We start from the raw sequence: 13,522 nt of genomic DNA, 5'->3' as shown, positions 1-13,522 counted from the left end.
CTCCAGAATGAATTGGTGGTCTCAAGCTGTCTAGGTACTAGCCCTCTCTTCAGTCATTAAACTAAAGGCTCCATTCTGGAGAAGTCAGCATACCCACTGAAGGCAATGGGATCTTTGCCTGCATAAGGCTAGCACTGAGTAAATAATTTACTGAAAAATTTAACTCCTGAATGAAAATTATGGGAACACACTTTCACAAATATTCGCCCAGGCATAAGGAATGAAGGGTCAGGAGCAAAACAAAGATGTACACTCAGCCAATACAGTAGTAGCCCAGCCAATATTACCACCAGGGCACCCCTTCTCTGACACTTCCTTGTGCAAAGCACCACAGCTTTCAGAGACCTGCCTAGAGGCACAGTCCTAAAAACCGTCACGCATGAGGCTGCACACTTTGATGCCCATGTAAAGTTCAAATTAACTAGCCTGTTTTAAAGTGCTCTCCTGGAGTTCTCTTGGGCATTACAATTCCCGCACTCAATACTGAGTGCAGTCACTTCTGCAGAGAACCAGCAGCTGTTTAGCAAGGTACAGCAGTATGAATGAATAGTTTAGGATACAAAGTCAAAAATACTTTCTGTATTTCAATTGACAAGGAGAATTTAAGGAGACAGAATGTAGGACACTCGGCTGACCTCTATCCTTGCAAAACGTGCTATTGGATTATTAATGATCAAACCTGAAATTGTACACCTCGTCTTAAAGATGGTGACTCCTCACACCAGGATGGGTATCAATCTAGTACTGACCCCGAGGGAACAAGTACTAAGTCACCAACACCACTTGCTGTGAAACCTATATTTTTATTGGGGGCTGGTCACCCATCAAGGTACCACTCATGTCTGGCTCATCGTATGAGATACAATCAGTTCCTAATCGGAAGTAGTGTGGCTACACCCTATATGGATGTGCTCATATGCAGAATAGTCCTGATTTCTCTCTTACAGAAGCTTTACACTAATGTAATTTCAGTGGATTTACTCTTGATTTATACCACAGTGACAACGAGACCAGAACAAGACCCAGCAATCGCATTTTTCTTTTTTAATGCGCCATCTATTTTTTTTTACACTGTACATAAAGGGTCAAATTGTCCTCTGTGTTATACCCGTATAACTCCATTGTAGTTAAAGGAATGGAACTGGCATAACTGAAGGGATGACTGTACCATGTATCACTGAGTTTTTTCTACACTGCTTTGTTTTAGTAAGGATCTAGGCCATCAATTGCTGAATTCCAGGGTAGAAAAATGAAATATTACTCTCAAACGTTTCTGAGCTATCTCTTCAAGTTGCAGTGGGGGAGGTCTAGGTTGGATATTAGGAAACGCTATTTCACTAGGAGGGTGATGAAGCACTGGAATAGGTTACCTAGGGAGGTGGTGGAATCTCCTTCCTTAGAAGTTTTTAAGGTCAGGCTTGACAAAGCCCTGGCTGGGATGATTTAGTTGGGGATTGGTCCTGCTTTGAGCAGGGGGTTGGACTAGATGACCTCCTGAGGTCTCTTCCAACCCTACTCTTCTATGATTCTACGATTCAAATAACAAGACTTAAAAGTAGAGATGCAGCTTACCTCTCTAAAAAGTAACTTCCAAATAGGACGAATTTCAACTTCAATGGCATTGGGCCCACACACTAACCTCCTGTATGAGATCATGAATTGGTTAATATCAGAGAAACAAAGTTCCCTGGCATACACCCTTATAGAAGGTCCCTAGCTCTTTCAGTTCAGACCTCTGATGTAATTAAGAATTCACATACACAAAAAATGACATTATAAAATAATGGTAAAACCATATCTTAAAAGTAATATCAAGAACACAGATGGTTGATTGGGACAGAAGTCTATCAAGAAGCCATTGAATCCGAGGTGGAATTACGCTGAGACCAATGTTCACTTGTCTCATGCAATTCATGCAAGTTTTATAAAAGGCCGAAAAGAGTCTTTGATCTACCACTGACTCTTGCTGTGAGCCTGGCTTGGTAGACTGGTGAAACATGGCAGCACCTCCTCCCTTCATCTCCCATTCTTAGGGCCAATTGTAACCTCATTGAGTCAATGGCATTTCTCCAGATTTACATTACTGTAACTGAGGACATTCATGATTATGCTCCTCAGAGTGAAAGTTGCATTCATTTTTGTCCACCCTCTCAATGTCATCAGTGCACTTTACATTACTACTGAAGTAAATGGCAATAAACTGATGTGAAATGTGAGTACGGAAGAAAAGAATTGGGCCCGTACGTGTATTTAAATCTGAAATACCGAATAGACTAGAAATGCTGTGGACTGTACCTGATATTCTGTTCTTCGCACGTCAGACCAGTTCCAAACTTGTGATGTATGTCGTAACATGAGTTGTTGTCATCTAGCGATCTAGGATAACCATGAGAAAGCTCAAACAATGATGTCCTGAAAGGAGCTTTTGCTTCTTCAAAGAACTTTGTAACAAGTGGTTAAACTCACCCAACTTTCTGGAACTGCTTCACAGAGAGATCCCAAATATACCGGATTTTCTGTACCTGGATGCTTCTGACCTGCAAAACCAAATAGCACAAATGCCATTTAGAACACCCAGATTCACTGTATTACAGGGCCAGTTCTCTTCCTTGATGTGTGGACATAATTCCAGTCAAAGTTAATGGGAGCCACAGGAGGAAATTGAGATAAGAGCTTTCATCCGCCTCTTCACCTAACACCACGTATTGTATACATCCATCCATGACTTACTTTTAATTCTGGCTTCATTATGGCTCTGTTTATGACAGAATCTTTGTCAGCAACAAAGAGACTATCTGATGTATCTCTAACTGATAGATTCATTGTGGACAAGTCGATCCAGGTCACCTTCTTTCTGGTGTATTTTTGAAATTCATCCTAGAGGAATAAAGAAAAGTTCAGTGTGCTTTGAAGGAATGACATATTCTTAGTGTAGGTCTCTGTGTAAAGCCATGACAGAGACTGGCAGTACATAATTACAGAACTTTTGGTTAGGAGCCAAGAACAGAGAGCTTCATTACGGTCTGCTTCGCCTAATGAACTCTGTCTAGGTCTAAAACATCGCCCATTTTAATCATGCTTCCTGACCCTGGAAAACATGTGTTTCCCAAAATGAGGGCTGCAATATTACTAAGACCTTGCTATAGTAGAAAATGAGAACCAGTGTAACTAAATTTGATCTAATTACATAAGTGCAAATGCCTAATACAAATGCACTTAAACCAGTTTAAATTGTGCTTTAATCAGTATAGCTTGGTGTGGTCAGTTATTAGTCACTATTACAACAATGCAGTAAGTTATTAATTGTTTTAAGTGCATCTATATTCAGGATGTAGTGCATATATTGGGGATCTAATGCATATTAGGTGTTTGCACTGATATAATTAGTGGAAGTCTAACATAACTCAGGCCTAAAATACAGCTCTCTAAAATTCAATCCTACAGAGTTTCTCTCATGATATTAGCCACATGCATTACACAAAAGACAGGCTCAACCATATTTGTTAGGATTGACCCCTCTGTTGTGTCCTGTCTTCTGCATTCTTGGGGGTAGGTAGGGTAAGCAAATACAGAAGAAGTTAGCATTCTGCAGTGTTATGCAGTAATCACATTGGAATGAGACCTACTCTGATGCTAGTGGTTAAGCAATGGGGATATGCAGTGTACACGAGGCATCTAATACTCAGTGGTAAAGTATCTGAATTCTAGTTAGTGTAACCCTAACCTCTGCACAATAGTTTTGAATCACTTTCCCTGAAAATGTCTGTATGGAAATGATTTGGAGTTAGTGGGCTCCTCAAATGCCTGACTTCTCCCTGCCAGTCTACATCTGAACTCGAATATTTACACTGGAAAATACTAGAAAATTGCTATTACACACTGAGAGAGTAGGACAGGCTGCTTAAGTCTGTGTGTGTGTGTGTGTGTGTGTGTGTGAAAGCTTTATATGAATTAATAAGATGTCCAGTTAAAAGTACATTTTACAGTGTGCACTTACTGTTGTTCTAAGCAATATGACATCTGCTTCTTGCAAGTTACATGGGATGCAGTTTGCCCACACATCCCATGCTGGCTTCCAGTAAAACAGAAGGAGAAGAGCCCCACAGGAGAAGATATATCCAGCAATGCACATGGCTTTCCGGCAGCCTTGAGTTTTGTAGCCAAATATCTCCTGTGGGACAAAGACAAGACATTATTTTGAAACGGTTTGACATTGAGACTTGTTTTAAAGGGCAGAGCTGCAAAGACTTTCTAGCTAATACACCCCCTCTAAGCAACCCCGTTTTCAGTTTGGGAGATGAAACTGTGTATCAGCTAAACATGTCATTAAAATTAAGGCAAAATATACACCAAACCCACCAAAACCAGGCAGTATCACATATTTAATATGGAAGGAAAGGCCCATTCTCAACCTTCCATCCATGTAGCTTTGAAGAATTAGCTTGATCCTATAGTTTTCCCTGCCATAATCCAGCTGTCTGTCACAGTAATACTTCTACTTATCTAATTCATATATAGTCTCAGAGCCTTAAAACCCCAGCTATCCTGCAGCAGCGGAGTGTATTTGTACAGGAACTTTGTGATACTGCGGGGAATCTACCCTGCAGGACAGAAACCCCCTTGAAGTTAGGAAGACTTTGCGTGGTGCTGACTAGTATATCTCTGAGTTTCTAATGTGCTATCAATGTAGTATCTGGGTGCCATATACATAATTAAGGATGCAACTTTTTTCCTGCCTGATGTCCCATAATGTGGTTCTTAGTCATACACAGAACCCTGATCACCTTTCTGTGATCCTTCATTATCTTCCCTGTTTGTCCTTCCACTTTCATAACCTGGCATGCTGTTGTAGTCATAATAACATTCTATTGTTAAAAAATTATTACTGCATTTTCTAATCCCCATGTTTCTCCTCCAACTGCACCTTGGATTTTCATGTACATTAGTCTGCTTTATGTTTGGTCCACACTTCTGACAATCACCTATTATGTGTGCTGTAGCTCGTAATGCTTTTATTATGGTCCGTCCCTTGCACTCAGGACCCTGGGTAGGTGTCTGTGCAATAACTCCACAACTCAACACCTACAAATCTGTCTAAAGTGAACAAACGTGTAGTGAAATCCTGGCCTCGCCGAAGCCCAACAGCAGTTTTGTCGTTGGCTTTAATAGGGCCAGGATTTTCACCCCCTGAATCTGCTCCTTCCCCACTCCACAGTAGCTCCCAGGCCGGTGTTTTGCAAACCAACTACTGGGAAGACCTGCTGATTCACAAAGTGCCCACTTGGATTTCCACAGCCAATACTTCACCGACACTGAAAGGCCGTTTCCAAAGTGAGTACAAATGAGATCCTTTCTGCATAGTGCCAGAGGGGTCAGCCCTTCTTAGCATAGGGCCAGAAGGCCCAACCCTTCTCAGCACAGCGCTGAATGGCAGGCACAGCAGTTCCGATGAAAGTGCACGCAGCAGCCTCTGTCTGTGTCGCTCCTCAAACGCCATTTTTCCCAGGTGTGGGCAAGTGAATAACTATTTTTTGCTGCCTGCCTCCACCTATCTTCACCTTCATTGCTCTCGCTCCTCCTTTCCCCTCACTGTTCAAATGTTTCCCCAGTCTGCTTTGTATCTCTCCTTATTTCTTAGCCCACTTCCTGGTTCTTTCACCCCCCTTACTGAGGGTCACTGAACTCTTCCCCATCACACAAACCACGAAGGCATGTTATTCCATTGTCCCATCCCACTGCCCTTCCCCGCAGATTACTCCCCTCCCTGCATCCGTCTCTACTCCCAACACTCCTGGTTCCTTTCTTCCCTACAACTCCTGTCTGTCCTCGACACACGCCGTCCGGGCACTCCCACAATGTCCTGTGCCCAGCCCCTGTCTCTGTCACCCCACTGCCAGCATAGGGCCTGGTTCCCTACCCAACACATGCATCGTTCTCCTCTTGCCCCTGCAAGTCCTGTTTCCCTTCCCCCCGCCTCAAAAAACCCACCCAGGCCCCGTCTCTCCACCCCACACACAGTTCCCTTCCCCAAACCAGGGGCCTGTCCGTGTCCCCACCCTCCTCCCCTCCCTCACATTCTGCCCCTCCAGGGACCTGTCCCCCCGGCACCAGGTGTGGCTCTCCCACTCCCACACACGGTGTCCCATCTGCCCCGCCCTCCTCCACCCGCCCCGCCAGCCGACACCGGCTGGCCACCCAGCCAGCCGACACCAGCAGCCGCCCTGCTCTGCGCCCCTCCCGCGCTCCCCCCCCCCCTTCCTCCAGCACCCAGCCGGAGGCCGGGCTGCCACCTCTGAGGGACAAAAACCCGCCACCTCCTGCCGGAGCCGGAGCCCACACTGCTGCCCGTGTGCCCCTGGTGCCTTTCCCGGGACCGCCCCCTCCCAGAGACCATCCGCGGGACACCTGGGGAGGCGGCACCCGGGCAGAAATCTACCTGCCTCTCTGTAAGAGCGGAGGGCATTTGAGTCACCCTGTGACATCCAGCGCACCCCTCACTAGCGGGGGGTGTTGGCCAGCGCTTGGTCGGTCGCTCCCGTGTTCATGCTCAGCAGTGTAGTGCAGGAGACACCTACATCTTGTCACTTGGGTTAGGGGAGGCGAGGACTGGACGTGAGGGCCTCTCGAGATCCCTTCTGTCCTGTGATTCTATGGCTCACGCAGGTGCAAACTATAGGCACACACAGGTTTTAAGGTGACTGGACTCGGAGGAACCTTAGACCCCAAACAGTCACCAAATCCTTATGGGAAAGTCCTATGGAATTTAATAGTAGTTAAAACAACAGCATTCTCCAAAAGCTTAATCGGATTACCGAGAAAAAATATCTGCTGACTTAAATGGTGAGTGAAATCCTTTCTTTTTCTTTCTTTTTTATATATAGTCCCATAGCAAGAATATAATTTTCTATTAAATTCTCTTGGTTGGTTAAAAAAAAATCTGTAGAGAGCTATCATTCTCTATCAATCTCTGTCGGGTTTGTGTAAAAGGGAAGGGTCAGCATATTCTTCCATATGTTCATTTGAAATACAAGCATGAAACAGACATCACAAACTTCTCAGGTCCTGCAAGGTGAATGGGAACTGTATGTTCACTTCAGAACTTTGCTCTGATTAATATTGCCTGTTTGTAGAGTTCAGTGATATGTCTGAATCCGTAACGGGCTGGATTTTGATTAACCAGCTTACAACAGAAAGGTTACAGAATTGGTATTATTCACTTTCGGGAATAATGGACTTAACATATTTTGTACTGTCCAGGAGAGGGCTGGGCAGTACAGGACATAGATTTCTCCCCAGAAATGTAAGACGGGGTGTATTGGGGTCACCCTGCAGTATAACCAAGGCTGGTGAGAGCCAGGGTATAACCCGTGTGTGGCTGGCAGGCTGCAGTTACACACAGACACTCTGGGTGTGGCACGCATTCTGGAAGGCTGTTTGTGAGCGGCCCAGATGGGAGCTAATTCAGCAAGGCATTGTAAGGCACCCCAGATTGCAGGGCAGGGGTGACACAGTCCCCCACTGCTCTGGATTGTATCCTGGTATGTCACACATCCATCCTATTTAAATTTTTAACTAGTGAAAAGCCCAAGACATTTGATTCCAGTCTGGTTTCAAACACTCTGAATTTCTGCAGTGTGGTTCAATCTCTGTTGAGACAAGGACCAACTGCATAATTTGTATCTTGAGCCAGATGCTGAAACATCAGACAGACATATGCACATTTTGATGCTTGGATTCACGCCCATCTTTACTCTTCATCCCTCTCCCAGCTATACACAAAGTACTTACATTTCCTCTGGCATGAGCAACTGTATCTATAGACTCAAATCTTGTATAACTCTATTGTCTGTAAAGAACAAACCGCCCCAGGCAGTGGAGGAGGACTTTAAAACTGGATGGGTCATTTCCATTGCTTGTCATTATGACTTAGGGTTGTTTTTTTTCTTCTGCTGCACCTTTACAGATCCTTCTCTTTTGCCAATATGCATTTTCCAGACTGCAAGGGTCTTTCCTCTCTCTCTCTCCCTGGGAAAATCCTCAGAGAATTACCTGGACCCACTTAAGGATTGAGTCAGCTAAGACAAGGGAGACCCCATGTTCAGAAATGACTGGAGGAAATTCACATGGGTTCAACACAGTCTGCTGCGCATGACTATAAATCCTCTTAATTCCTTTTCCCACCTTCATAATCCCTGAAAGTAATGCCTCGCTCAGGAGAGCAAATGTTGCCAGCCACCCACATTTAAAAGGCTTTGCAACTAATAATCAGGTTCTGAGAATCAAATTATGCCAGCAATATTGTGTCATCCATGCAAGCTAAATAAAATATAGGTGACTACTTAAACCACTCACAGGGCATTGAAGGTCCCCACTTGTTTGGAGGTATGTGACTCCCCAGACCCAGCCTCTGTTAATAAGTACATTTAAAAAAGAAAATTTCTATTTTATTTCATCCTGAAGGACTCTCAAACTGCTTAACAGCACTTGTAAACTTAATATACTCACTATAGTAGGGATCACATACTCCAGCACTGAAATACAACCACCTCTGTATGGGGTAGGGGAGGGAGTCTCAACTGCTTAATCTTCTACAGGATAGAAACCAAAGAAGATCATATCTGGTGGAAACCACAGGGAGTTTAGGAAAACAGAATGTAATTCCACACGTTGGAACTTGGCTAGCGAAGCCAAACTCTTAGCAAGTAGGTTTCACCAGTTTAATCTAAGGTGGGATTTTAAAATGATTTAGTTAAACAGACATAAAGAACCTGTGTAGACACTCTTAGTTCAGTTTGAGAGTGGTTTATTTGATTTAGCTTAAACCTGTTCCTAATCAATTTAAATTAAAGCCTGGTTAAACTGAAATAAGAATATCCAATGGGAGCTGCTGGAAGCGGCACAGGCCGAGGGACGTACTGACCACCGCTTCCAGCAGCTCCCATTGGCCTGGAGCAGCGAACCGCGGCCCCTGGGAGTCGCGATCGGCCGAACCTGCGGACGCGGCAGGTAAACAAACCGGCCCGGCCCGCCAGGGGCTTTCCTTGCGCAAGCGGCGGAACAAGTTTGGGAACCACTGCTCCAGTGGAACTAGTTCGCTCATCACTTGCTAATTAGACCAAATGATGCTGAGCAATGCGAGGATGAGAAGTGAAAGGACTGGCTGTCATAAAAAAACATGGCAGCATGTCCAGCTATGTGGCCTCTCTAATTCTGTGTCCCCTGAAGCCTGATTGAACTATATTGAACAAGTTGGACTGCAAAGGAGGAGTTCACAATTGATAGTAGATCATGCTTTTGCATTCTTAAAGTCAATGTATTATGTGCCCATCGTCGTGGCTTCTGATCTCTGAAAGACCGAATGCTGTGCAGGACAGCCCACATCCTGCCAGAGGAATGCTACTCCATCGATCAAACAGTAGTTTAGGTGGAAAGAGGAGCCATGGGCCATTCCCCATCTGAACCAGACTAGCAGGCTCTCAGAGCGTGTGTGTTCTCTCCACTGAAACAGCCTGCCTCCCCTTCTTCCGAATAAATGGACTATGAACAACCCAATGGCTTCCGCTGACCTTGTCCTTTGTGATGGTGCATAAAGAGGTGGGCACTTGTAAAGGAGGTCCCAAATCTAATGGGTCTTTATAGATTAAAATTAACACCTTTTGCTGAACCTGGAAGCTGATGAGACACTAGTGTTCATCTATGCTGGTGAACTCTATGTTCTTTACTAACTGATGTAACTTCTTGGGGTTATCCCCTCGAAGTACCCAACCAGGACTTTAGAACAACCAAAGAACAGACTGCCCCCAGAGATCCCATCCCAGGTTTTACACTGAACCTAGCATAGGAGTGAGGGTATATGCCCATGCACTGCACACACAGTTGGGAAAGCTCACAATAAAGTACCTCACTGTCAAGTCTCCGTGCTTTGATTTAAGCAGCTCCCCAGTCACCTGGGACCTGACCGATGAAGCTGCTGAGTGCTCATTAAGTTGAGCCCTGAGTGGAGCCTTTGAAAGAAAACGTGCGCTAAAAACCTGAAGAAAATTGGGCAGATCTTCAGCTGATGAAGGTTCCTGCTGCAGGGCATATTAAAGGCTGGTGAAATGGGATGGAACAGGTCCAGATTCTCCTGACTTAGTGTTGACATAGCAGGTAAACACTTGCTCAGCAGCCAAAGTGTGGTTTGGTTCTAAACCATGTTGTTGACCCTATGCCCTGTATCCCATCGACAGGATCATCCAACACAGATCCAGCACAAGAGGAGCCCGCTATGATAATGTATGGACAGACAGCTCTGGAAGCCAAATGCTTAACGTTCAGGCGATAAAACATATAGAAGAGAGGAACTGAGGGAAAAGACAGGACATTGATGATCATTTCTGCTGAGCCTAGGAACCTGTTTGTGGCATTAAAGATGTTGCAGGATGATGCCACCCAAAGGCAACATAATACTTGGGAATCAGGCGGCCATGGCTTTGGCAAGCAGAGCTGTGACACATTCCCATGGCAACTCAGCCCCATTCCAATAGCTCTTTGTCTCTTGGTCTGATGAACTGGCACAGAATGTGCTGAGCTGGAGCCTTCAACCTCCTGAGCACACGCTCTTCCCTGCCACAGATGAGTGCAACCAAAGCACCACATTGTGCATGGTAAAGAGAGAGTGTGTGAGAGAGAGAGAGAGAGACATCCTTTAACCCCCCACTGGGGCCAGACATGAGAGTACAGGCCCCGTGCGAGGCTAGGACTTGTAACAATAACCTCTCAAAGGGGTAATGAGCAAGAGGAGGATTCCTCCTGCTCCCTCTGGCACTCATGAGCAGTCTGGCTGCCCCGTCTACAAGGGAGGGGAAAGGTGCAGGGAAGCCTTTCATCTGTGCACCACCCAGGAAACAGCCCATAACTTTGTAACAGCATTGGGACTCCCCAGAGGCCACTGTTGCAGGTGGTCTCGGCATGTCTGTTTTTCTGACTGTACAGGAATTAGAACTTTGAGAAATGCTTTTCGTTGGTTGTGGTGCAGTTATTTTCAGCTGCTGGCCATGTCACCAGCAAAGTCTGCTGACAGCCTTGATTTGGCTAAGAATCATTCTTCAGCGTAGCTGGATGATGTGCCTAGGCTAGCCAACAAGACATTAAAACATTCCACCCCCGCCGTCTTGCCCTGTATGTGATATAGGAGCCCCTGCCATTCACCAGGGACTGGATTGAGACCCTCAGCTCTCTTCAGGGATGCTGCTTAACGCCAAAAGGCACTGCTAAAATACTGTAATTTACAAAGCTCAGCTATAAGATTTATATTTCTTAGGAAGTTGGGGATGGGTAAAAAGCTACTGTTGCATCAGGGGGAAACCTGAGAAGCAGCTCCTGGGGGCATTCTGCCAGCAGAGGACAGAGGCTCAAAGGTCCTCAGGGGGCTGGGTGAGGAGAGAGTGGAAACTGCTCTACTGTCAATGGGTGTAGCACATGCCCCTCCCAGCAGCTGTCTGCAGTGGATGCAGAAGGGTTAGGGTCGCGGCAACTCTCCTTTCCTAGTCCCTCAGGAGCATCTGGCACTGAGAATGCTGCTAGCATCAGAGCATGAGCACCCGGATTCTAGCTACCCCTTGCACAAGTGCCTGGGAGGAGAAAGCCCCCTTCTCTCGCTCTCCCCACCACCACTCCTTTGTGCACACTACATGAGCTGCTAAAATGTGGAAGTAATTGTACTTCCAAAGCACTTCCCCCTGCTCCACCTTTCCCACCTCCCCCAAATGCTACAGTCACACAAGAATGCTCACCACAAAAAAGAGATAGGGCTGATTCTATGAACATTAACAAAAGCATCCTGAAGACAGGGGTTACATTGGCAAGCACATCTGGAGAGCAAAGGGATTCCACCCTGGGGGCTGCAATGGCAAAGCTTAGTCACCCCCAGACTTACAGCATGGAGGATAGGACCCCAGAAATCCTCAAGCAAAATTGCAGCAGGGTGTGCCTCAGCAGGAGTGTCCCAGCTTGGAAGAACTATGCAGGGTTGACTTCAACCAAGGAAAAAGAAAAATGTGACCAGTTTATAAGCATCTTCCCTGTGATCTGTTCACCTGCAAGGTGGTGTCCCATGTGAAGGGATGGAAGCCCCATTGCTAAGGATGTTACGATTAGACTGGAGAAAGCCTGAGGAAAAGTACTGGTCAGAACAGTCCTTCACTGGCAGGGGCACTAGGTCTTTTTCCTTTCTCATTTCTGTGGGTTGAATCTTGATGTTCTTACTCAGGCAAAAAACCCCAACTGACGTCAGTGAATAAATGACCTCAGGGTTTGACCCTCTGATTCAGCCTTCAACCAGAACCTATGCTGAAAACACCAAGCCCACTTTGAATGCTGAATTTAGCTGTAGAAAATACAGAGATCCATTGGAAATGGCACAGGCTGAGAAGGCTCAGTGAGGTGTAAAAGAAAACCAGAAATCACCCCCCTCCTTCCTTTACCAGCTCGTTTTCCTCTTTGGGGTTGAGCAATGCATGGTGATCCTTCCAGGACTTTTCTTCCATCAGTCTGGGTTAGTTTCACTCCAGGTTGTTGTCTCTTGGCTGGGAAGAGAGGTCTCGGATGCTGCTACTGACTTGAACTCAGGACATCAGTTAGTTCTCACCATGGTCCTATCCACTGCCTCTAAAAATCACTGAGCATGCACCTTTGTTGTTGAACTGGCAACACAGGAAGGAAATCCATTCTCGCTTGTAAAGCTCTCAGGTATTTACTTATGCAACTCCTGCACGCCTCTCCCATCTAGTGTTATTTTGCTCAGTCATGTGAAAATTACCATTTAAAGTGACACCACCAAAGGCAAAATGAGGGAGGGAGCAAGTGAGTCATGCCTCCTGCTGGGCCCGCCTAGAGTTCTGGGCACCTCAGAACCAAACAGGAGCTGACAAATTGAAGGGAAATCAGAGCAGATCAGTAACGCCAAGGCATTGGAAGGGATTAGCGTCCATAGAGAGACACATATTTGGATCCCGAAGTTGGGAGATGTTGGGCTACTGAAGTCGGGTTCATTTCATTGGAGAGAAGTCTCCATTTGTGGTTCAAAAGAAGAGTTCCTCCAAAGTTTGAGTCTGGGATTTGGTGTGGCCCAGGCAAGGAAGCCGGGATGTGGTTATGATCCAAATTTCCCATGGTTCAGAGCACTGTACAGAACTATGGTTTTGGTACAGCTGGATGTGTTATGTGCGGTCAAGCAAACAGCCGATGACCCTCAGACCTGCAAGTGGCATTCAGTGGGAAATGTTGCAAAGCAGGGACCTGGAGGGGGGTTACCCTCCATGAGTTCTGCTGGCAAGAGAGGAGCAGCAGGGCGGCTCTGCATGTATCATTACAGTAACTCCTCACTTAACATCATCCCGGTTAATGTTGTTTCGTTGTTACGTTGATGATCAATTAGAGAACATGCTTGTTTAAAGTCGCACAATGCTCCCTTGTAACACTGTTTAGCAGCCACCTGCTTTGTCCACTGCTTGCAGGAAGAGCAGCCCCTTGGAGCGAGCTG

General features: G+C 45.8%; 1 protein-coding gene across 1 annotated transcript in view; it reads right to left on the bottom strand.

Annotated features, from left to right (window-relative positions):
- ATP13A5 (ATPase 13A5) overlaps positions 1–12,527 on the bottom strand; it is a 56,031-nt gene extending 43,504 nt beyond the window's left edge. Inside the window, exons 1-6 of the mRNA XM_077826167.1 lie at positions 12,465–12,527; positions 3,998–4,171; positions 2,731–2,877; positions 2,467–2,537; positions 2,296–2,376; positions 1,573–1,642 (exon numbers count right to left, since the gene is read on the bottom strand). Coding sequence (XP_077682293.1) covers positions 1,573–1,642; positions 2,296–2,376; positions 2,467–2,537; positions 2,731–2,877; positions 3,998–4,171; positions 12,465–12,527 — 606 coding nt within the window. The remainder of the gene's footprint in view (positions 1–1,572; positions 1,643–2,295; positions 2,377–2,466; positions 2,538–2,730; positions 2,878–3,997; positions 4,172–12,464) is intronic.
- Between the last annotated feature and the right edge of the window lie 995 nt (positions 12,528–13,522).

The sequence above is a fragment of the Eretmochelys imbricata genome, chromosome 9 (assembly GCF_965152235.1).
Source record: "Eretmochelys imbricata isolate rEreImb1 chromosome 9, rEreImb1.hap1, whole genome shotgun sequence".
NCBI classification, from domain to species: Eukaryota; Metazoa; Chordata; order Testudines; family Cheloniidae; genus Eretmochelys; species Eretmochelys imbricata.
This window is presented reverse-complemented; position numbering and strand designations above follow the sequence as displayed.